The 25,239-nt window shown below is 53.2% G+C and overlaps 1 protein-coding gene across 3 annotated transcripts in view; it reads right to left on the bottom strand.

Annotated features, from left to right (window-relative positions):
• The window catches only part of LRP5 (LDL receptor related protein 5), a 137,664-nt gene that overhangs the window by 30,270 nt on the left and 82,155 nt on the right, over positions 1 to 25,239 (bottom strand). For 2 of the 3 annotated variants that reach the window (XM_016921396.3, XM_024347283.3), the window contains exons 8-13: positions 16,449 to 16,665; positions 13,499 to 13,788; positions 10,219 to 10,445; positions 8,742 to 8,926; positions 6,343 to 6,666; positions 3,825 to 4,024 (exon numbers count right to left, since the gene is read on the bottom strand). In XM_016921396.3, coding sequence (XP_016776885.1) covers positions 3,825 to 4,024; positions 6,343 to 6,666; positions 8,742 to 8,926; positions 10,219 to 10,445; positions 13,499 to 13,788; positions 16,449 to 16,665 — 1,443 coding nt within the window. Of the gene's footprint in view, positions 1 to 3,824; positions 4,025 to 6,342; positions 6,667 to 8,741; positions 8,927 to 10,218; positions 10,446 to 13,498; positions 13,789 to 15,730; positions 15,897 to 16,448; positions 16,666 to 25,239 lie in introns of those variants that run through there. The other variant, XM_016921397.4, reaches the window with a different exon arrangement.

The raw sequence follows: 25,239 nt of genomic DNA, 5'->3' as shown, positions 1-25,239 counted from the left end.
GATGAACCTTGAGGACACCATGTCACATGAAAGAAGCCAGTCACACAAGGGCAAATATTGGTATAATTCCACTTACATGAGGTACCTAGAGAAGGCAGAGAGAGATAGAAAGTAGAATGGTGGCTGTCAGAGGGAGATGAGGAGTGTGTTCAATACGGACAGTTTCGGACATCTGCCGAGAAGGTGAAGTAGTCTGGGGATGAATGGCAGTGATGGTTACCTCATGAACTGACTGAATGCCACTGAACTGTCAACTGCAGAATAGGTAAAATGGGCTGGGTGCAGTGGCTCGCGCCTGTAATCTCAGCACTTTGGGAGGCTGAGGTGGGTGGACTGCTTGAGTCCATTTCAAGCCCAGCCTGGGCAACATGGTGAAATCTGTCTCTACATAAAATACAGTTAGCCAGGTGTGGAGGTGCACAACTTGAGCCTGGGAGGCGGAGGCTGCAGTGAGCCAAGAGCCCACCATTGCACTCCAGTCTGGGTGACAGGGCAAGACCATGTCTCAAAAACAAAAAAAGGCCGGGCACGGTGGCTCACACCTGTAATCTCAGCACTTTGGGAGGCCGAGGCGGGCGGATCACCAGGTTAGGAGTTCAAGACCAGCCTGGCCAACATGGTGAAACCCCGTCTCTGCTAAAAAATACAAAAATTAGCCAGGCATAGTGATGGGCACCTGTAATCCCAGCTACTCGGGAGGAGGCTGAGGCAGGAGAGTCGCTTGAACCTGGGAGGCAGAGGTTGCAGTGAGTTGATACCACGCCACTGCACTCCAGCCTGGGCGATAGAGTGAGACTCCATCTCAAAAAAAAAAAAAAAATTAAAATGGCTGGGTGTTGTGGCTCATGCCTGTAATCCCAGCACTTTGGGAGGGTGAAGTGGGAGGATGGCTTGAGTCCAGGAGTTGAGACCAGCCTGGGCAACATAGCGGGTCTCTACAAAAAAAAAAAAAAAATACAAAAAATCAGCCAGATGTGGTAGTGTATGCCTGTAGTCCCGGCTACTAGAGAGACTGAGGTGAGAGGATCACTGGAGCCCTGGAGGCTGAGGCTGCAGTGAGCCATGATCGCACCACTGCACTCCAGCCTGGGCACTGGGGTGAGACCCTGTCTCAAAAATAACAATAACAAAACAATTAAAATGGCAAATTTTATGTTATATATATTTACCACAATAAAAAATAAAAACAATTAATAGAAAACAAAACCTCGGCCAATTGGATGATAATTTAGACACCATCTTTTGGGGGAGCACGGGGACTCCTAATAAAGAATCAAAGCCAGAGTCCACAGAGCGGGGAGGCTGCAGGAGGCTGGACCTTAGCAAAAGACACAGGAGGGGAAAAGCACATTTTCCAAATTAAGTGGAAAACCTTCTGGGTTTTCTTCCAAGTCTTCATCACTTCTGCCTAGCAGACACCATAAAAGAACGCAGCTCCAATGAAACTCTAAGGCAATGTACGCCCAGGAGCTTTCTCAGCATGGGAGCCACATCCATCAATTAACACGTCCCTCTCTCCAAAGGACTCCACGTGACAGTCACCTGTAGCAAGCAAGATGAAAGGAATCCATTTCCACCACCCACACCACAGCAGAGGCAATGATCACAGCTGCCCAGGAGAGAAGCTCCAGGGAGCCAGGCATGGCTCTGAATTTCAATTCAGCTGACTTTTGCCATCAACCAAGGACACAGACCTCACAGTACAACGTAACTAGAAACTGCTGCGGGAGGAAGGATCTGGTGGAAAGGGGCGTCCAGCCTGTCTGGACGGCACCAGCCTTCAGATGGGGAGCACAACAGCGAAACTGACGGCGGACATGGCGACCCATGTGAAAGTCTCTCCAGGCGCTCAGCCTCTCTCTGCCTCAAGAAAGTACCAAGATTTCACCACAATAACACAAGCTCCCACACCAACACTCGGTGGAGAAAGAGGCCGTGTGGCTCTGTAGGTTTTTTTTTTTTTGAGATGGCGTCTCGCTCTGTTGCCCAGGCTGGAGTGCAATGACGTGGTCTCAGATCCCTGCAACCTCCACCTCCCAGGTTCAAGCAATTCTGCCTCAGCCTCCCGAGTAGCTGGGACTACAGGCGCGTGCCACCACACCCAGCTAATTTTCGTATATTTAGTAGAGATGGGGTTTCACCATATTGGCCAGGCTGGTCTTGAGCTCCTGACCTCGTGATCCACCCACTTCAGCCTCCCGAAGTGCTATGATACAGGCGGGCTCTGCAGTTTTTGTAAAAGAAGGCTGCTTAGGAGCCAGGCCTGTCCTGGAATTCTACACTAATGAACCTGTTGTGCCCCATGCTGCAGACTCCAGGTGGGCCTGAGGCCGCCGTGAGCACATCATTCGTGGAACAGTCCACACAAGCCTGACTCCGCAAAGTGCTCACTTCCGCTACAGCACTTGTTTTTCTATTTTTTATTTTTTGAGACGGAGTTTTGCTCTTGTTGCCCAGGCTGGAGTGCAATGGTGCGATCTCGGCTCACCGCAACCTCTGCCTCCTGGGTTCAAGCAATTCTCCTGCCTCAGCCTCCTGAGTAGCTGGGATTACAGGCACCCGCCACCACACCCAGCTGATTTTTGTATTTTCAGTAGAGACGGGGTTTCACCATGTTGGCCAGGCTGGTCTCAAACCCCTGACCTCAGGTGATCCACCTGCCTTGGCCTCCCACAGTGCTGGGATTACAGGTGTGAGCCACCGCGCCCAGCCTAGCAGTTGTTTCAAAAATGCAAATCTGGCCGGCCGCGGTGGCTCATGCCTGTAATCCCAGGTACTCAGGAGGCTGAGGCAGGAAAATCACTTGAACATAGGAGGCAAAGGTTGCAGTGAGCCAAGATCATGCCACTGCACTCCAGGCTGGTGACAGAGTGAGACTCCATCTCAAAAAAAAAAAAAAAAAGCCAATCTGTTTCAATGCAATGATGTATTAGGACAATTTGAGCACAGCACGGTTTCACATTTGCTCATGCACAATTTCCTCCACGAGAAACATTAAGCGAATGCAAAAAACTACAGCCGGCAGGGAAATGCGCAGGGTCACACCCACACACACACCTCCGTCTCTGACCTCCCTGGGCTCACTGCTGGGGCCATGACCCACTCTTCTCCACGCCTGGGGTGAGAACTTTCCATTTGATTTCCCACAATCCTCCTTCCAGTGTTTCACAAAAACTCACGCGCTACACCCTTCCACACTCATAAGCCAACTCCAGATCTTCCCAAGGTGAAGTGCCGTATTTATTGCAGCATTAACGTTTACGAATGCACAGTATTGTGGGATATAGCTAACCATTTAATGTGCAAAAGGCACTTTGCTATTTCCCAGGTTCCTCTCTTTTCTTACATGTCATTGATGGAGATTTTGAGGGCTGTGCCCTGGCCCCGCTTTCCCTATGAGTTGTGTCATTTTTACTGTGCGATTTTGCATAGGTGACTTTCAGAAGAGCATATACTGCATTGTAGCAGAAATGACTGTACAGTTGCCACAAAATAAAGGATAAACCTGGATTAACCAGTACCAACTACCCCTGCATGACACACGACCATTTTCTTTCTTGAAAAGACAAAAGTCCTGTGGGGTCTGACCCCACCATGACTACTTAAACAACGGGGAAACCCAGTTTCTACATATAATCACAGTCTCGGGGTTCCACACATCTCAGGGTCATACCCTGTGACTACATAATCGAAGCCCAAGTCATCATTCACCCAGAGCCATCCTCTGTTTCCTCCCTCTGCTAAGGACAGGGGCAGCAGCCTGGAAACCAGCAAGAGGAGCGCCTTGGGAAGCACACCCCGCACCCTTCCCACAGGGCACCTGCCTGGGTCCCGTCGTCCTTGGCTCGCTTGATGTTCTGGCGCCCATCCACCCAGTAGATGAACTTGTCCAGTGGGTCATAGTCGATGGCTTTGACGTTCCTCAGTCCATGCAGGGGCAGGATGAGATCCGGGCTGTGCTGGTCGTCCGGGATCATCCGACTGATGGCAGATTTCTGGCTGAACAGCAAGAAGGTGGTGGGCGCTAGAGGAGGCAAAGACAGGGCTGCAGGTGGGTGTCTGTAAGCCACAGAGGAGCTGCAGGACGGGATAGCACGCCACTCGACAACAGGCGGCTCAGCATCTGCCCCGCTGGAGGTCCACGGGAAAGACGGGGGGACCAGGGCTGTCTCTTGGGGGTGCGCTATGGGGAATTTCACTCTCCGTGTCATATGTGTCTCTGCTGTTTCAAAGTACATGTGTTATTTTTGAAATAGATCATAAATTTATTTTTCTTTTATTTATTTTTTTTTTTTTGAGATGGAGTCTCGCACTGTTGCCCACGCTGGACTGCAGTGGTGCTACCTGGGCTCACTGCAAGCTCTGCCTCTCGGATTCACACCATTCTCCTGCCTCAGCCTCCTGAGTAGCTGGGACTACAGGCGCCCATCACCACGCCTGGCTCATTTTTTGTATTTTTAGTAGAGACGGGTTTCACCGTGTTAGCCAGGATGGTCTCGATCTCCTGACCTTGTCATCCGCCCGCCTTGGCCTCCCAAAGTGCTGGGATTACAGGTGGGAGCCACTACGCCCTGCCATTCATTCATTCATTCATTCATTCATTCATTTGAGATGGAGTTTCGCTCTTGTTGCCCAGGCTGGAGTGCAGTGGCACAAAATGAGCTCACTTGAAACTTCCACCTCCCAAGTTCAAGCGATTCTCCTCTCTCAGCCTCCCAAGTAGCTGGGATTATAGGCATGCCCCACCATGCCTGGCTAATTTTGTATTTTTAGTAGAGATGGAGTTTTACCATATTGGCCAGGCTGGTCTTGAACTCCTGACCTCAGGTGATCTGCCCGCCTCAGCCTCCCAAAGTGCTGGGATAACAGTCATGAGCCACCGCGTCCAGCCCAATAAATTTATTTTTAAATGATGAACACTTAAGACGGAAGGCAGGTAATGGTAGTGAACACTGGTGGTGGAATGTAGTGAAACTCATACCCACGACTGTGTGTGCGGTTTGCTATGTGCCTATGTGTGCACCAGTGAACTGCGGAAAACCGGGCAAAGTCAACAAGCCCGAGAGAAGACACTCCTCGAGGGTGTCAGTGAGCAGCACATGCCACCAAAAGGCAGCCCCAGAATCAAGCTGGGCCTCCTCTCAGTGCACTGGTATCAGGATCCGAAGAACCAGCTCTCTAGCAGGACCAGAACATCCGTTGGCCTCTCCCTCTCAGCAGCTAACAGAGTCTCCTGGCCTGAGTCCTGCCTGGCTTCAGAAGCTGTGGCACTTCGAGCGCACCGTCAGCGGGCTACAGTGGCTGGTCTGAAATCCAAGTCGTTGCACCAGGTACTGCCGGCCACAGGACGGGGACTCTGAGTCATGGCAACCCCTCCTTGCCGTGGGTTACCTGCACCTCCATTTGGCTCTCTAAGGTCATGGCCCCAGGGAGGGATGGTGAGCAACAGGACCAAAGACAGCCCAGGCATGGGAAGTCCCAGACTCTGGCCCAGGCCCATCTCCTGCCAGCCTGGGCCTCAAACAGCCCCTTAACCTTTGCAAGCCTCAAGTTCCCCATCCATGCAGCTGGGACAGGCAAGACCAGCCCCGCCTGCGACCAGGTCTGCGTGAGACTCCAACGGGGCCTGGATGACAAAGAGCTTTATAAACTATCAAGTTCTGCCGTAGGGAATCATAACCAGCTCGCTGCTGATGTCATGGGGGAAGAGCCCGCCAACAGGAAACACCTGTACTCCAGAGGGGCCATAGGAAAGTCACTCTTCTCATCACTGACATGAGAACAAAGAGGCCCACCTGCTTCCGAGGGTCAGGGCAAAAATTCCCCGAGCTGATGCCAGGCTGCCTGGCAAGGGTTCAGGAGCAGGGACTCTTGAGCCAGCCTGCCACAGTCAACCCCGGCTCAACCCACCCCAGTTGTATGGCCTTGGATGGGTTGCCACACCTCTCTGTGCATCGGTTCCTTGTACGTGAAATGGGACCATGCTACTCCCCACCCTCCAGGCTTGAGGAGTAAACGAGTGCTATGGAAAGCACTCAGCACTGTGCTGGCAGTATGAGCAAGCACCCTTCCCCTGTGACTGGTTTTCACACCCAAAGATCCTGCCCAGGACCTTCCAGCTGAGGAGTTTTGGCCATTTATCTATGTCCTGATGAAGCAACAAGTCCATCCAGCCTGGACCTGGACCCCCAGGTAGCATCATGCAGCTTGTGCAGTGCACAACCTACCCAACCATCTATGTACACCCAGGAACCCCAGATGAGAAGCTCCTTTCAGCGTCAGCTCCCAGAACCAGCCTGATCTAACGAGGGAGTGAGGTGCGGGGGACCATGAGGCACTTACGGCTGCAGTTGCGGCTGCTGGGGTCCAGGGTGTAGTGTGAGGCGCAGCCGCAGCGGTGGCCGCCGGGGATGGCAAGGCACAGCTGCCCACACTGCCCGTTGTTGTGCATACAGTCATTGAGGCCATCCTGGCGGGAGGAGTGGAACACCAGGATGTCCATCACGAAGTCCAGGTGGCCCTGGATGAGGGTGCGGTTCCGGCCGCTAGTCTTGTCGGCCCGCTCAATGCTGTGCAGATTCCAGTCTGTCCAGTAGATATAATCGCTGTACTGCGTCAGACCGAACGGGTGCGGGAGATCGTCGGCAATCACGACCCGCTCCTGACCTGCATGAACACACACGGGCACGGTGTCAGCAACGGCACAGCCAGGCCACAGAGCACACGGCGCCCTGCGGGGTGAGCCAGGGTTCAACCCTGCAGCCTAGCAACCACATGAATGCCTTAAAGTGTTTGGCCACCTTGGAAAACCAGCAAGATCCACTGAAGCGCAGGCAGGATCTAGCAAAATTAAGTGACCTGGCTACAGTCACACAGTTGCTAAGTGGCAGGGCCAGGATTACCACCCAGGCAGCGAGACTCCAGGTTCTTGTTCTCATCATGTCAGGCCTGGCTGTGCATCCTTCACTCCCACAGCAATGAGCCCAGGCCTTCCATGTTATTAATCAAGCACTCAGTAAACATCCGGAGCGTTTAAGTCCAAAACACGTACCGCGGAGTGACGGCCAGGCTGCAATGCACATGGCCGCCCTCATTGGCAGGGTCACATGAGTTTCCAGGGCTTTTGCTGGTTTTCATCTGAGTCTGTCCTCACTCCGGGGTGATTAATGAGCTTAATCATTTCAGGCAACCACAGCTGTGCTGTGACTGGTTTCTCGCCTGGCAACAGGTTTGCATGTGGCCTGGATGAGCTGGGTCACGGGATGTGCTGCAGAGCTGGGTGATGGTCATGAAGTCACGTGCAAACCTTGCTACTGGCCTCACAAGTCAGGGTGCAGCCCACCCCCAGCGACAACCAGGACACGGGGTTCAACTGCCAGCTCTGCCTATGCAGTACCTGGGACAAGGCATTCAGCTGGTCGATGCCCCAGCCTCCTCATCTGTAAAATGGGCACAACCACACCCAGTGCAGATGGCGAGTAGGAGAGGCAGAGGTCAGAAGCCAAATTCTTGCTGCCCTTCCTGAGCGGTTCGACATGGCTGACGTGCTCAGAGGCTCTCCTAGGGCCAAGGTCACTGAAGGTCCCTCTGCCAGGGGACAAAAGTCAGGGCTGCCCAGGTGACCCTCTCCTCCCTTGTCTGCCCTCAAGCCAAGGGGTGCCTGGGGACTTGGAGCCTCAGAGCTTCTTCTTCTTCTTCTTCTTTTTTTTTTTTGGAGACGGTCTCACTCTATTGCCCAGGCTGGAGTGCAGTGGCATGATCACAGCTCACCACAACCTCAACCTCCTGGGCTCAAGCAATCCTCCCACCTGAGCCTCCCAAGTAGCTTGGACTACAGGCATGAACCACCATGCCCAGCTAATTTTTTAAAATTTTTTTTGTAGAGATGGCGTCTCACTACATTACCCAGGCTGATCTTGAACTCCCGGGCTCAAATCATCTGCCCGCCTTGGCCTCACAAAGTGCTGGGATTAGAGGTGTCAGCCACTGCACCTGGCCCTTCAGAGCTTCTGCCCCTGACCTTCTAGTCTCCCAACTTGGCAGGGGGGATGGGGGTTCCTTTGTTAAGCACAGTTGCCCCTATCACCTGCCATATCACCCAGGACAGCTAACTACTCTAGCAGAACAGAGTGTGCGGTCCCCTTTTCTGGGTTCAAATCCTGCTCCTGTTGCTGTGTGACTTGGGATAGGTTTTTTTCAAACTTCCCTGAGCCTCATTCTCATGATCTGGAAAAAGGAGATGAGAGCACCAGCCCTGGGGTCCCGGGCGTGTGGACACTCCCAGCACAATCCGAGCACACGGTGGGGCTCAGGGCTGGGTGGGGATCGAGTGCTGGCCCTGGTATCTCTGGGGGATCCTGAACTCACCAGCTCTGTGACCTAAGGCAAGTCATGTGACTTCCTCAGGCCTCAGCTTCCCCAGCAATGAAAACCACCATGTGTGTTAGGGTCAAATTAGAGTCCTGGCACAGGGATTAGCTGGGACCTGGTGCCCAGCAGGTGCACAGGAAACAGCTGTCACCAGAGCCTCTCCCGACATAACTGCAGCAAAGGCACCCAGGGGTGGACGGGGACAACTCCCACAGCAGAGGGTGAGGCTGCTGGGCAGTCGTGGGTGTGGCCACAGCTCCTGCCAGGTTGGGGAACTTGCAGGCCACAGGGTACGTGCGGCGAGGCTGGGAGGTGGCCAACGCCCGGCTGCCCCGCCCTCCATGACCAGAAGGCCCCGGCCCGGCCCTCACCCAGCATGTTGGACGACTCGATCATGTTGGTGTCCAGGTCGGTCCAGTAGAGGCGCTGGTCAGCGTAGTCAATGGTGAGGTCGTTGGCCCGGCCCACCTTGTCCACCAGCGTCATGCAGTTGGTCCCGTCCATGAAGGCCCGCACGATCCTCGGCTTGCCGCCCCACTCGGTCCAGTAGATGTAGCTGGAAGGCACAAGGGAGAAGGGCAGGCTCAGTTAGTCTGCTCTCACCGCAGGACAGTGGGTGGCGGGGGGACGCAACTGTCCCCACCTCTTCAGCTCAGCCCTCCCCGTCCTGGAGAAAGCCACGCGCAGGAAGCAGGGAAGGGCGAGACCCTTGCCCCCTGCCACACACATATCCCTCCAGGGGTGGTCACTGCGCCACCTCCCTGAATTCCCACAGTGGCTCACTCGTAAGGCGAGTAAATACCCATTTACGGACACAAAAACAGGTGCACAGACAGGGTGAGTGTCTGGAACATCCACCTAAGCTTGGCCGGATGCTGGGGACACGGCAGAAACCAGGATGGACACAAGCACATCACAAAACAAGACCTCAGGGCAGGGGAGGCCTTGCGGGATCCGGATGTAAACTCGGCTCTGGGCTCCTCCCCCAGCAGCCCCTCCTTCCCTCTTCTTTTAGAAGATCCAGAAGAGGAAATGCACATCCTCATTCCAGAATTTTCTAAGTTTGACCTGCCCTTGCTCTAAAACCTGGACCTCTTTCTGTTGTCCTGCCATCCTGAAGTCTTCCTTCCTTCCCTAGCAGAACAGGCGACAGGCAGGGATTGGGCTGCTGCACACATCACAGGTGCTTTACGGGGTGAGCACTGTGTCCACCACACAGAAAAGAAAACTCAAGTCCAGAAAGACGCCCCACACATCTGGGGCCTGTCTGAACCCCGTGCCCAAGGCAGGGCCCCCAGGATGCCTGGCAGCTCAAAGCACATTTGCCTCTCGAGGTGGGTCCTAAGCTGTGGCTCAGCAGCCTCCAAGAGGCCATTTCGGAGGAGCCTGAGGTCCGGGGACCTCAAAGTCAGTTCTGGATCATGGTTTTGGCAAGAGTGCAAAGCAAGGAGGCCTCATCAGGAGCCTGAGACAGCACTTCCTGGCCCAGCTCTGCTCTAACTGGGTATGTGACCTTAGGGAAGTCACTCGGTTTCTCTGAGCCTGTTTCTGCATCTGTAAAATCGACACAGATACCCACCCTACGCAGGCTCCATGGACGCTTCGGTGAGACGGCCCAGGTGAAAGCAGCCAGCACTGTGCCTGATACAGCCTCAGCACCCGCTCCACGAAGGAACTCCATGACCTCTGAGGGTCCTACCAGTCCTGGCCACCATCAAGGCTAATGATGTCAGTACAGTTCTAATCACCGAGGGCCACACGGACAGCCTGCCACCTTGCCCAGTTGGCACCCCTGCACTGTCTCATACGAGGTGAACACAAGGACGCACGGGACAGGCAAACACTTACCCCTTGGTGGGATCCAGGGCCAGCGACCTCGGGTTGTCCAAGTCCCTCCACACGAGGACTTGCCGGAACTGCCCGTCCAGCCGCGCCACTTCGATTCTGTTGGTCCCAGTGTCGGCCCAGTAGAGGTTCTTGCCCATCCAGTCAACGGCCATGCCCTCGGGGTAGTCAAGGCCAAACTCCACCACGTGCTCCACCGAGCTCCCGTTCATGAAGGCGCGGCTGATGGTCTGGCAGCAGGTGAGGAGGAAAAGGGCCACATTTTAGGAACCAGCATCTTTTTTTTTTTTTTGAGACGGAGTTTCGCTCTTCTTGCCCAGCCTGGAGTGCAATGGTGCGATCTCGGCTCACTGCAACCTCTGCCCCCTGGGTTCAAGCGATTCTCCAGCCTTAGCCTCCCAAGTAGGTGGGATTACAGGCATATGCCACCATGCCTGGCTAATTTTTTTGTATTCTTAGTAGAGATGGGGTTTCACCAAGCTGGCAAGGCTGGTCTCGAAATCCAGACCTCAGGTGATCCACCTGCCTCAGCCTCCCAAAGTGCTGAGATTACAGGCGTGAGCCACCACGCCAGGCCAGAACCAGCGTGTTTTGTAGACATCTCCCGAGATGCTTGGCCACTGGCAGCAGCTACTGAACACATTCTGGACCAGATCACCAGCATTCAAGTTTTTAAATGAATGTTTGAAATGCAGCAAGACACCTTTTTGGAAAAAGCAACTTGGAGATTTTATATATATTTTATATAAAATAATATAAATGTGTATTTATAAATGTATATTATATATCATACATTTAAAAATATACATTACATATATTTTAAATATATACTTATAAGTATGTATTATATATTATTTATAAATATATATTTTTATATTATATATTTTAATATTATATATTATATAATATATATTTATATTATATATTATATATTTACTTATAAATATAATTTATAAATTTTATAAATATATATTTTTATATTATATATTACATAAATATATATTTTTATATTATGTGTGTGTGCGTATATATATATATATATATTTTTTTTTTTTTTTTTTTTTTCTTTTTCCCCAGACAAGTCTTGCTGTGTCGCTCAGGCTGGAGTACAGTGGAGTAATCTCAGGTCACTGCAGCATCAACCTCCTGGGGCTCAAGCAATCCTCCCAACTCAGCCTCCTTGGTGGCTGGGACTACAGCTATGCACCACTACGCCCGACTTATTAAAAAAGTTTTTTGTAGAGATGGGGTCTCACTATGTTGCCCAGGCCGGTCTCAAACTTCTGGGCTCAAGTGATCCTCCTGCCTCAGCCTCTCAAAGTGTTGTGATTACAGGCATGAGCCACTGTGCCCAGCTGTAACCAGCACACGCAAAATAAAAGAACAGTTAAGCCTAAAAGCGAACATCTGTGCAGTGGAGTATTTCATACGTTTAAAAGATTGTGCCAAAGAGTTTGTCACAGCGCCATCAAATACCTGTTGTAATGTCAAGTGAAAAAATCAGGATACAGAATTCTGCGTAGCATATGACTGTGATGATGAGAAATGCTATCTTAGAGAAAAAAGACTTAAAGGCAATATGCTGAGGTGTCAGCAATGGTCGTCTCTGGCTGGAGAGGTTATGGACAATTTTTACTTTCTTTTTATACTTTTCTATATATTTTTTTTTTCTACAAAGAACCCTTGTGACTTAAAGTCATAAAAAATCTTTTAAAGCTATGTAATACAAACAGTAGAATAGGCTGGGCATGGTGGCTCACGCCTGTAATCCCAGCACTTTGGGAGGCTGAGGTGGGCGTTTGAGCCTAGGAGTTTGAAACCAGCCTGGGCAACATGCGGAAACCCTGTCTCCACACACAAAAAAAATCAGCCAGGAGTGGTGGTGTGTGCCTGTAGTCCCAGCTACTAGGGAGGCTGAGATGAGAGGATCACTAGAGCCCAGGAGGTCGAGGCTGCAGTGAGCTGAGATTACACCACTGCACTCCAGCCTGAGTGACAGAGGGAAATCCTATCTCAACAACAACAAAAAGCAGAAAACAAATCATAGAATAATAAATGAGCAAACATTGTAGTTGTCCCATACTTTAGAACAGAGGTCAGCACACTTTTTCTGTAAAGGGGCGGATGGCACATGTTTTAGGCTTTAGAGCCCATACAGATCTGTCACAACTCATCTCGGCAGAACAAAAGCTGCCACAGACAATCCATAAACAAATGCGCTTTGGTTACACCAATCAAACTTTTTTTTTTCTGAGACGGAGTTTCACTTTTGTTGCCCAGGCTGGAGTGCAATGGTGCCATCTCGGCTCACCACAACCTCCACCTCCCAGGTTCAAGCAATTCTCCTGCTTCAGCCTCCCGAGTAGCTGCGATTACAGGCAGGCGCCGCCATGCCCGGTTAATTTTTTTTTTGTATTTTTAGTAGAGACGGGGTTTCTCCACGTTGGTGAGGCTGGTCTCGAACTCCCGACCTCAGGTGATCCGCCCACCTCGGCCTCCCAAAGTGCTGGGATTACAGGTGTGAGCCACCGCACCCAGCCACCAATCAAACTTTCTTTACAGAGTCAGAAGGCCAGCCCACGGACTAGTTTGCTAAACTCTTCTTTAGAAGGCAAAAAGTTTTCCTAGGCGGGGCACGGTGGCTCACACCTGTTATCTCAGCACTTTGGGAGGCCGAGGCGGGCAGATCACCTGAGGTCAGGAGTTCAAGACCAGCCTGGCCAACATGATGAAACCCTGTCTCTACTAAAAATATTTAAAAAATTAGCTGGGTGTGGTGGTGCGTGTCTGTAGTCCCAGCTACTCAGGAGGCTGAGGCAGAAGAATCGCTTGAACCTGGGAGGCGGAGGTTGCAGTGAGCTGAGCTCACGCTACGGTACTCCAGCCTGGGCAACAGAGCAAGACTCTGTCTCAAAAAAAAAAAAAAAGTCTTCCTGTATTTGTCCTGGATGTTTACATTTGCACTATAAATGAAGAAAGAGTCTGCTGAGCAAACGGGCACCGACAAGGGAGTGGGTGGGGTGTCTGAAGTCAAGCTCAACAGACAACAAACATTTCACATTCACACAAGCATTTCACAAAAGCCCTTGTGTGTGTCTACCGGACTTGCTCATTATAATCATCTTTTTTTTTTTAAATAGGCTTGCTCATATTTGATTAGCTTGAACTGCGTTACAATCAATACGATAGTGCTTTAAGAAAAGTGTCTGAAGCCTTTGAGGCAGGAACAGAGGCAAGGTTTTCCCATAAAGGCTGCCTGTGTGCACGTTCTGGCCCACGCTACCTTCAGGCTGACGTCTGTCCAGTAGATGTGGTTGTTGGACACATCAAAGTCCAGGGCTGAGGCCTCCTTGACGCCCGTAAGCGGGATGGCCACGTCATTGTTATTGGTCTCGAGGGAGATCCTGTGGATGGCGGCTCTGCTGGTGAAGACCAAGAAGGCCTCAGGCACGATGCAGGTCTTCATGTCACTCAGCAGCTCCAGGCCGATGGGGCAGCCACACCGGGTTGCGTGGGGTGTGAAGAAGCACAGGTGGCTGCACCCCCCGTTCCTGTCCGCACACGGGTTGGTTCCTGGAAGCGAACACAGAGGTTCCAGTCTAAACATCAACAGCCCAGCAGGGAAAGGGGTGCGGCCAAGCCACACAGTGAATGCTGCCGTGAGCCACACAGCTCAGGGGTGCCGAGCTCAGGACTCACCCCCGGGTCGGGTCCGACCTCATGGCTGGGTTGGCCAGGCTAAACCCTCAAACACACACGCACCTTTCACCTGAAAGCCAGGATGTGCCAAAAGCTCCAATGTGCACAGCTTTATTCCCGCCACACATCAAACAGGGACAGTAGTGGGGGTGGTGGGAGAACACCTGGCAATGGCAACCAAGTTCTCCCCTGGTACAGCCAAGGGTATCAGTAACAGCAGTGCGGGCTCTGACTGGACCTTGTCAGGCGCCAGGCACTGGTCCCAGGGAGTCACCTGTCCGAACTCACTCCATTCACCTTGGAGGTAGGAGCTATTCTCATCCCCATTTTTCATTCAAGGAAACTAAAGTGCAGCGAGGCTGCTGAAAGGAGCATGGTCAGGAAGTCAGGGAGCAGCTCGGCAAGAGTGCCAGCCCAGTGGTCCAGCCTCAGGGCCTGCGATCCGGCCCAGGAAGAAAGCAGTTAACGCCTCGGGGCAGGGACCAGGCAAGTTGCCCCTCAGGGCCTCGGCTCCTGAGAGTCCCAGCTAGGCCCTTCCTCCGATTCACAGACATTCCCAGCAACCCTGAAAACTCACATTGGCCCAGCATGGCCAAAGCTGCCTCTTTTTCACATAGTACAGACCGTTCGTTTATTTTTGGCCAGTCTGTTAATTTCACTCATCAACCAAAGTGCTGTTAAAATTGGCTTTAATTTAGTGTTAAATATTTCAGCCAAAAAAAGAATCCTTTTTCCCATCTCCTTTAGCAAACCATGGGGTGAGAGGGGAGGGGGAAGAAGCCCAATTTCTCAGCTTTAAATCACACCTCCATGGAGGCACCCTTTTGTCTTATCTCTGGGGTTTATTTTTTGTTCTTTGAATAATCACTCACAGGTCAGTCTCACCTTCCATGGTGGATAGTAAATGCTTTTTTTTTTTTTTTTTTTTTTTTTTTTTTTGAGACAGGGTCTCTGTCTGTCACCCAGGCTGGAGTGCAGTGGCATGATCTCAGCTCACTTCAACCTCTGCCTCCAGACTCAGGTGATCCTGCCACGTCAGCCCCCTAAGTAGCTAGGACCACAGGGACATGCCACCATGCCGGGCTAATTTTTTTTTTTCTGGTAGAGATGAGGTCTCTCTATGTTGCCCAGGGAAGACACTCTCAAATTTCTGGGCTCAAGTGATCCTCCTGCCTCAGTCTTCCAAAGTTCTGGGATTTCAGGCATGAGCCACCACACCTGGCATAAATGTTCTTTTTTTTTTTTTCTTTTTGAGACAGAGTCTCGCTCTATTGCCCAGGTGGAGGGCAGTGGTACGATACGGGCTCACTACAACCTCTACCTCCTGGGTTCAAGCAATTCTCCTGCCTCAGCCTCTCGAGTAGTGAGATTATAGGCGTGTGATACCACACCCAGACTAATTTTTTTTTTTTTTTTGTACTTTTAGTAGAGACGGGGTTTCACCATGTTGGCCAGGCTGGTCTCAATCTCCTGACCTCAAGTGATCTGCCTGCCTCAGCCTCCCAAAGTGGTGGGATTTCAGATGTGAGCCACTGCACTGCCCCGGCCCCAGCATGAACGCGTTTTTAAAGGAGGCTAGGAAAACTAAATTCATGGATTGCATCCCCTACATGAGGACTGCAGGGTGCGATGAAGGCCATGAAGGAAGCACTCACTGCTCCAGGGGTCGCCCACACTGCCTCAGCTCCAGGCTTCCACGGGGCTGTGCTTTCTGCCCCAACCTGCTCCCTCAATTCCCAGCTCCCTCGTATTTTAAAGCCGGGGATCTGACATCACATCCACCTGACGGGCAGTAGAGTCAACCCGGGCATCTCACCCAGGACTGCAGGCAATGCAGCAGCAAGCATCACGTCCTCTGTCCTCTCATCCTTCATCAGCAAAGATTGACTGAGTGCCTCTGACAAGCAGGTGCAGTGCGGGACCCCGGCAGGACACAGAGCCCCTGCCCGCGAGCCCCAGGCCTGTCCCTGCCGCACCTGGATGCTGCTCTCTCCAGTGTAACTCTGTCACCTTTTCAGGAAGAGACAAATCATTGTGCCAGACAACGACCTCCTCGGGGAGCGTCCTGAAGATCCTGGCTTTCAGGTGGAAGGTGCACATGCGTGGGCCACAGGGGCAACAAGCACAGCCCAGCCCAGGCAGACCCAGGAGGGAGTCCTGAGCTTGGCACCTGTGAGTTGCACGGCTCTGCGTCCTGCTCCCCAGTGCGAGTAGGGCAAGGAACTACATTTGCAGACGGGGTCACTCTGGGCACGAAGGCTCCCGGCCAGGGCCGGGCACACAGCAGGTGCTCAACAAATGTTAGTCACTTTCTAACCATTGTTACCGACATTCCTAGTCCATAACCACTCCCTAATCAGCTCCCTTGGTCCCTTCCCATCTGTCCTTGGCCAGATACTGTCACCTTTCCTGTCCTGCCCTTCCCCAGGTCGGGGCACCTGAGCTCAACACTTATGCCCAGGCATGGACCCGTCACTTCCTCCTCATGCAAGTCTGCATGGGTGAGCCATGGCTTGGGGCCCCCCTGGACTCACCAACGACCTTGGCCACATTCACAGCTTTGAGCCCCATCAGGTCAGGCAGCTGGTCAATGATGACGTCCCGGCTGGCCTTGACCTTGTGCACCCGCTCGATGCTGCGGCGCTGCCAGTCAGTCCAGTAGATGAAGTCCCCCAGCAGCGTGAACCCGAAAATGTGCGGGAGCTTGTCCTCCAGGAGGGTCCGCCTCTTCGTCCCATCAACATTGATCACCTGCAGGACAGCAGAAATACAGGTCTGGATGGGCCAGGGCCACACCAACGAGAGCCAACCCTGACCCTGCCTGGGGCCTGAGCTGCCCCAAACAAGACGGGTTCAATGCCCAAGAGCCGCAACTTCACCTGCACCTTGCCAGGTACCATAAAACACCAGGTATCATGGTTCCCCAGGGGTGCTGGATAAATGACACTTTGTTTGTTTGTTTGTTTTTGTTTGTTTGAGATTTTGAGACAGAGTCTCACTCTGTTGCCCAGGCTGGAGTGCAGTGGCAAGATCTCGGCTCACTGCAAGCTCCGCCTCCCAGGTTCAAGCGATTCTCCTGCCTCAGCCTCCCGAGTAGCTCAGATTACAGGTACCCGCCACCACACCTGGCGAATTTTTGTATTTTTAGTAGAGATGGGGTTTCACCATGTTGACCAGGCTGGTCTCGAACTTCTGACCTCAAGTGATCCACCCTCCTCAGCCTCCCAAAGTGCTGGGATTCCAGGCGTGAGCCACCGCGCCCGGCCATGATGTTTTCACTAGGATGCCACGTCCCCAGCTGATAGAGCAGTGACAGGGCCAGCTGAGGATCCCTTTCCTATAGCACCCCCTACCTGTGCTGGGATGAGAAGCAAGATTTGGAACAGACCAGGCAAGCAGGTGTCCTCTCCCGAACCACTGCAGGCTGACAGGCAGCGGCTGCCTGGAGAACCAGGGCGTGCTCTGCAGGAAGGAGTCCTGGGATCAATTAGCAATGCCTGCCCCAGATGCAGCAATGGGCGGAGGGCTCCAGATCACACCCACCACACAGAGCAACTGCAGGACCTGGGGCAGGACCTGGAGCAAATGTAAGGACCTGGGGCAGTTATGAGCAACTGCAGGGCCTGGGGCAGGACCTGGAGCAAATGTAAGGACCTGGGGCAGTTATGAGCAACTGCAGGGCCTGGGGCAGGACCTGGAGCAAATGTAAGGACCTGGGGCAGTTATGAGCAACGGCAGGGCCTGGGGCAAAGTTCTCCCGCTTCTCTGTGAACTCATTTCCCGCTGGGTCAGGGCCGGATGAACTCTGAGGGCACTTCTGGTTCTAAGTCTGAGCCTGCAGGTCTCAGATGCTTTCCACCCTGTCTCCTCTGAGATGTAGCAGCTAAATATTTTTCTTGAAGAGTCAATGCTGATTAAAAGCAACCACCGCAAAAGCCACCGAGGAGAAAATACTGTCAAGGTAAAAACACCTGAACCAACGGAAGCATACAGCCGCGTGAGATAGGACGTGCTTCTGATGATCCATGAGCCTGCAGAACTGTATGTTAACAGGAAGGTTGGGTTAGGCGCAACATCCAAGTTCTCCGGCTCTCAGGACAGGATGAAAGAGACACGAGGCCATTAAAGGCAAGCTTCCACAGGCCTCCTGCTACCAGATTACATTTCCAGCTTACCAGAAAAGCGACAAGTCCTCTGTTTTGCAGGTGGCAAAACTGTAAGGCAGATGGAATGCATGTTAAGAAACAAAGACTTCGGTCATCTGTTGTTGGATGGCACAGGACAAAGCTGCTAGGGCCAGGCACAGTGTAATCCCAGCCTGTAATCCTAGCACTTTGGGAGGCCGAGGCAGGCGGATCATTTGAGGTCAGGAGTTCGAGATCAGCCTGGCCAACATGGTGAAACCCCATCTCTACTAAAAGTACAAAAAAAAACGAGCTGGGCATGGCGGCACACACCTGTAATCCCAGCTGCTCGGGAGGCTGAGGCAGGAGAATCGCTGGAACGCAGCTAGCGAAGATTGCAGTGAGCCGAGATCATGCCATTGCACTCCAGCCTGGGTGACAGGGTGAGATCTTGTCTCAAAAAAAAAAGCTGTTAGGAGAGTGGGAAGGGGACTGGAAGCTCTGGGACCCAAAGCCAGGCCCCGCCTCAGCTCTGCCCCCAAGGGGCTCTGGGTCCTCGGCAAGTCCTTGCACCCCCATGGGTCTCAGTTTCTCCACCTGTAACTGAGGGGCTCAGATTAGCCCAGTGGCTAACATCACAGAAGAAACAACAAAACAGCAAACAACAGCCTGGCCCCAACCTGGAGCAATTAAGTCAGAATCGGATGGCCCAGGGCCCAGGTATGGGATCATGATAACAGCCCCCAACAGGCAGTTCCAGGGCCCAGGTACAGGATCATGATAACAGCTCCCAACAGGCGGTTCTGATGAGCAGGCGGGCGGGAACATGGTTAGACCAGCCCCTGCGACCGTGCCTGGAAGTCTGAGCTCTCCACCCATGCCTGGATGCTCCGGTGTGCAATAAACAGCAGGTGATGGAGCCCTGGTCCCAAAATCATCTAGGGTTCTTCACGTTTTTGCCTCCACAACAGGAAGACACGCAAAGGCCATGAATGCATACGCCTCTGTGTGACACTCAGAAAATACCTGAGGGGTTGGCCCCATCCCAGCAGCACAGAACCACTCCAGGGAGGGACCCGGCCCTGGTGTACAATGAGGAAGTGCAGGCTTCTCCAAGGACACCCAGCGTGAGAGGAGGGGCTCACAGTAGCGGGCGAACCCTTGCCCCTTCTTCCACTCACAATAACAGGGCTGGGGGAGGGACATCGGCACAGAACACAAACACCACAAAGAAAAGAATCAGCATTTAGAAAAAGAAAGCAATCCAGTTTTCGATCTACCAAAAGGTCACTATTACCTCTTAAATTTTATTCTATTTTTGTAGAGATGGGGTTCCACCATGTTGGCCAGGCTGGTCTCAAACTCCTGTGCTAAAGCAATCTGCCCATCTCGGCCTTCCTTCCAAAGTGCTGGGATTACGGGTATGAGCTGCCGCACCTGGCCAGAGGTCACTATTTTTATTTATTATTTATTTATTTTTTTTGAGACGGAGTTTCACTCTTGTTGCCCAGACTAGAGTGCAATGGCGTGATCTTGGCTCACTGCAACCTCTGCCTCCCAGGTTCAAGCGATTCTCCTGCCTTAGCTGGGATTATAGGCAGGCGCCACCATGCCTGGCTAATTTTGTATTTATTTATTTATTTATTTATTTATTTATTTATTTATTTATTTTTAGTAGAGACGGGGTTTCTCCATCTTGGTCAGGCCGGTCACAAACTCCCGACCTCAGGTGATCTGCCCGCCTCAGCCTCCCAAAGTATTGGGATTTACAGGCGTGAGCCACCGCGCCCAGCTCAGAGGTCACTATTATCTCTTGGAGAGATTTTTCTCTTCTTGCTCTATTTCCACACTTTCTTAATTTTAATACCAAACTTCCAGACATGTTGAACTGAAGTGAGGCGAGGAAGTCCATTTCCCTGGCTTCATTGAAGAGCAATAAAAAGGAGCCCACAGAGGGCCCAAGGCAAACAAGGGTGCTGGGCAGCGGCCAGCAGCCACTTCCTCGCTCTCTACCCTTGCTCCACACTCCCAGGTGGCCCCAAAACAAAGTGAGAGGAGGCGACGGGCTGTTCCACCCGGCTGGGGCTGGCTGTAGCCTCGGCAAGCGCAAGACGCTGGCTCTGGGCCGGCAGGGCCTGTGGAATCTCCTGGATGGGCAGAGCCTCCCACAGAGACCCCTATGGTGGCTCAGAAGCCACTCCCTGAACCTCACCACTTGCCACCTGGATTCCAGAACCCAGGACACTCCCCCAAGCCCCCTACTTTCCACCCAGATTCCAGAATCCTGGGGCACCCGGTGGACCCGGCCAACTGGGAAAACATCAGGCTTGCAATGAGCAGTTCTCAGTTGCTCTAATACTGGAGGAAGGAATCCCAAAGTGGCCTTCTGAGGACAACTTTCAGCACACCTTGACCGGCCCAACCCATCGGCAAAAGCCACTCTGCTGGGTCAGGCCTCCCCCAGACCTGGGGCAGGTTCCCTCTGGGCCGACTCAGGAGGCCTCTGCCTTTCCTGGAGCCAGATATTTCCAAGAATGCCTGAGCTGAGCCAAGCCTCTGGGCGTCAGGGGACAAGATGCAGAGAACGTGCCTGTCCTGGCTCCTGGGAGGGAACAGAGCCAAAACAGAGTTCAGAAATAACAGGGGCCAAATTTAGGACACCCAGGAACGCCAGTGCCGGAAGAGAACTTGGGAGATGAATTTTCCAGGACAGAGGTCAGCAAACTTTTTTGTAAAGGATAGAAAATATTTTCAGCTTTCAGGCCATAAGGGTCTCTGGAGCAGAAAGCAGCATGGGGAGCATGTGACTGAACGGGCATGGCTGTGTTCCAATACATGTTTTTTTTTAAAGAGGCAGGGTCTGGGCTCTGTCACCCAGGCTGGAGTGTAGTGGCACGATCTTGGCTCGCTGCAATCTCAAACTCCTGGGCTCAAGCGATCCTCCCACCTCAGATGCCTAAGTAGCTGGGACCACAGGCGTGAGCCACCACACCCAATACTTTTTAAATATATATTTTTAAGAGATAGGTTCTTGCTCTGTCACCCAGGCTGGAATGCAATGACATGATCATAGTTCACCTCCTGATCACTTGAGCCCAGCCTCAAACTCCTGGGCTTAAGCAATCCTCCCACCTCAGCCTCCCAAATCGCTATAGGCACACACTACCACACCCGGCAAAACTTTATCAGTGAAAAAACAAAAACAGGCTGGGCTCCGTGGCTCAAGCCTGTAATCCCAGCACTTTGGGAGGCCAAGATGGAGTTCCAGAAAAGCCTGGGCAACATAGAAAGACCCTGTCTTTACTAAAATTAAAAAAAAATTAGCCGGGCTTGGTGGCACACACCTGTAGTCCCAGCTACTCAGGAGGCTGAGACAGGAGGATCGCTTGAGCCTGGGAGGTCAAGGGTACAGCGAGCCATGCCATAGCACTGCACTCCAGCCTGGGTGACAGAGCGAGACTCTGTCTCAAGAAATTATTTATGGACACTGAAATTTGAATTCCATATAATTTTTTTTTGAATTCCATATAATTTTCATGGGTCATGAAACCTCCTTTGGATTTTTTTTTTTTCAAGTAATTAAAAAATGTAAAACCCACTCAGCTTGAGCATGGTGTGAAAACAGGCGGCAGGGCTGGATCTGGCCCGGGGGCCGTAGCTCTCGACTCCTGCTCTAGTTCTGTGCACTTGTTTTTCAGGAAATGAAACTAGACCCGAGAGGCTGTGTCTGAGGACAATGAGATGGTCCAGCCAGAGGCCACCAAAGGGTCCAGCCCTATCCTCTCCGAGCTGCCAGCTTCTGTCCCATTCCCAGGGTGAGCAGAGCAGGCGCACGCCCCCCTGACCAGCACACCAAGGAATGGGCCGGCCGCCGGCTGCCAGCTGGGAGGGAATGACGGGAGATCCCAAAGCAGCCCACCCTAGCTGTGCTCTGAGGGGCAGGGCTGCTGCCATCCTGCAGGCTGACTCTGGACAGTCGCCTGCTGTGCAGTGTTTTTATGAAGAACCCTGTGTTTCCTCTGACTCGGCTGTGCAAACAGACATGAGCCCAAGACCCACCCTCTGACAGCACGTGTTTAAAGGGGAGAGTTCTGTTGTCTGAGGGAAGAAGTACCCCACTCTGTCGAACACAAAACCCAAAAGGAAACAGCAACAGTTATCTTGCTTCATGTAATAAAAAAAGATCTTATACACATGTGCGCGCACGCAAACACACACACACACACACACAAACACACACGGCTCTGCAGTGCCAAAGCCCAGGGGTATAGCCTCTCCCCAGATCCCTGGGAGCACAGTGCAGCCAACAGACCCTGTCCCATCACTCCCGCTGTGAGTGATGTCACCTCCACCCACTTAGCAAAAGTCAGGGGTGCCTGTCAAAGGGCACGAGGTTTGGGGGTCACTCCTGACCCAGACCTGGTACGTCCCGAGTCCCCGTCAGGGGTCAGCACGGAGACCCCAACTCAGGCTGGACCTCAGAGGGTCTCTGCTCTGGGAGACCAGGCCGGCTCACAGACAAGCGAAATGACAATGATGATGGTGATGATGACGACGGTGATGGGAACTCGGGCCAACCGAGCGCACAGACCTTGGAGGGGCATACAAGGGCCACAGCTTCCAGCCTCCAGGCAGGGACCAGGTGTCGCCATTTGGAAAGAGGACCTTCCCTGGCAGGCCAAGGAAGCAGGATGTCCCCACCATGGCATACAGCTGGAGTGACCCCGGCTTCCAGGAGAGAGGGCCGGGGGCAGCTGGGCACATGGGGCTGGGCTTCGGGAGAGGGCTGGGCTGTCCCTCCAGCATGAGGGCACGGCCAGCGGGTGGGAAGAGTGGCACTGGAGCGTGGGCCTCAGAGACCCACAGAGATGCCAGACCCTGCCACCTTCACACACAGCCGTGTCTTGTGGCACAGGATATAAAAGCCATGGCGGGGCAGAGGAGAGAAGGGCAGGGTAGAGGGGAGAAGGGCAGGGCAGAGGGGAGACGCTCCCAGCCAGGCCTTCCCCTGGCTGAGCCCAGGTGGGCGGGGAGGCAAGAACGTGAGGGCTTGGTCCTGAGGGGACATGCTGGAGGCTCACAGCAGAAGCTGAGTGTGGCTGCAGGTGTCCCAGGGGCCAGAACTTCCAACCCCCGGGGCTCTAGACTCAGGAAGAGGGCTAAGGAGGTGTCCTGGGGCAAAGCCAGCACAACACTGGAATTCCTAGCCCAGGAGGCTGGAAAAACGGTGAGAAGAGGCAGCTATGTGAAGCAGAAGGGAAGTGGGGACGCAATCAGGGGACCTCAGCCCACGACCACTCGGGCTTCACACGTGGTGGGGCAGGACTCGGATGTGGCTCCAAGCAACCTGTAGGTGTCAGGACTGCCCTGGGTGGGCCCCAGCAGGTGGGGAGGGTGCCCAGGGCTGGAGCCACCGCCACTCCCAGCTGTCACTGATGATGGCAACAGCTGGTCGCAGGATGGGGCTAAAACCCCTGTGTGTGTCAGTCAGGCTGCTGGGGCGGCCTGGAAGCTGATTCCCAGGACAGCTGTCACAGACAAGGCCAGCAGGAGGGGCCTCCCAGACCCATCCACCGTCTCCGCTCCACTCTGTAAATCTGTTGTGGGCGTCTCTAATGCCATCTACATGAAACCTCATTTCATAGACCTTTGTTCTTCTCCCAATTCATCAAGGGATCAGCCACAGCTGCCCGTGAAGTCCTCTCATGCACTGGGAGCTGAAAACCTGGAGCCTGATTGTGTTCAAAGGCAGGGCCCGGCTAGCCCCCAAGAAAGCACCTTCCTCCTAGCGCCCAGCTCCACACAGCCCAGCTGCGCACACCACCACGTGGAACGGAATCCTCTCTCCCACCACTCCCCAGCAAAGGTGAGCGGCAAAACACGTCCAGGGCTGGTGTGGGCTCCTCAGCACCTGGGTTGGCCGCCTTATTGCCTCCCGACATAGCATCTTAAAAATGTTCCCATTGTTCCAAATGTGTCTCCTCCCTGACCCCATTTATACCTCCCCCAACCATCCCTTCCACCTGGAGTCCAACTGCATCCTCAAGGAGCCGTGGCTCCTTGCACCTCAGCTGTCCCCAGAGTCCCCAGAAGCCACCACAACCCCAGCAGCAGCCACTGTCCCCGCCATTGCCTGGGACACAGCTGGCACACACTGCATACTCAGCGGGTGTTTGCTGAACGAGCCTGCAGGCCCAAGACCCTCATGTGAGATGGGGGTCCACAGCAGTAACACTGGCGCATCCACCCCTGAACAAAGTGCCAGGAGGGTTTGCTCCTGGCGCTGGGCAAGGACCTGAGAAGCAGCCATGACTCGCAGAAGCCTGAGGACATACCCAAGAGCGGTGGCCACTTGCAGGAGGAAAAGACGCACCAAACTCCAGCAGAAAACACAGAGCCAGCATCTCCACGGGCACATCTGAGGTGTCCCGGGGCAGGAGGTGCCAGCAGCAATCTCGAGGCTAAGTCAGCTCTGGACGTGCAGGTGGATGGCAGGGCGGGTCTGGGCATCCACCTGCACCTTCCCAGAGAGTGCGCCACCAGGGCCACAGCGGGTAAAGAAAGGGACCCATGATGAGGTAGTCTGAAAACGCTTATGCAATGTATCCCCCTCTTAGAAACAGCCTGTGTAAGCATATGAAGGGCGCTGAGAAGGCCTGCAGTGAGGCACCCCAGCAGTCCCCAAGTTCCAGCCACCAAAGACACCCGTGCCCCACGCCATCACTACTCATCCTTCAGTATCTCTTCTCCTTAGGCCCCCAGTGATGAGCTCCAAATCGTCAGGTAATGAGCTTCCAGTGCGTGACCACAGGGTGGCCTGCTCCACGATCCCCCTTCTGCTACTGTGACGCCCCCCCACTTCAATTCCTCGGTTGGTCTTTTTTTCTTTTTTTTTTTTTGAGATGGAGTCTCACTCTGTGGCCCAGGCTGGAGTGCAGTGGCGGGATCTCGGCTCACTGCAACCTCCGCCTCCCAGGTTTAAGCAATTCTCCTGCCTCAGCCTCCCAAGCAGCTGGGATTACAGGTATGCACCATCACGCCTGGCTAATTTTTGTATATTTAGTAGAGACGGGGTCTCACCATGTTGGCCAGGCTGGTCTTGAACTCCTGGCCTCAAGCAATCCACCCACCTCAGCTTTCCAAAGTGTTGGGATTACAGGCGTGAGCCACCACGCCCAGCCACCTCGGTTGCTCTCAATGT

This window comes from Pan troglodytes, chromosome 9, assembly GCF_028858775.2.
Source record: "Pan troglodytes isolate AG18354 chromosome 9, NHGRI_mPanTro3-v2.0_pri, whole genome shotgun sequence".
NCBI classification, from domain to species: Eukaryota; Metazoa; Chordata; class Mammalia; order Primates; family Hominidae; genus Pan; species Pan troglodytes.
This window is presented reverse-complemented; position numbering and strand designations above follow the sequence as displayed.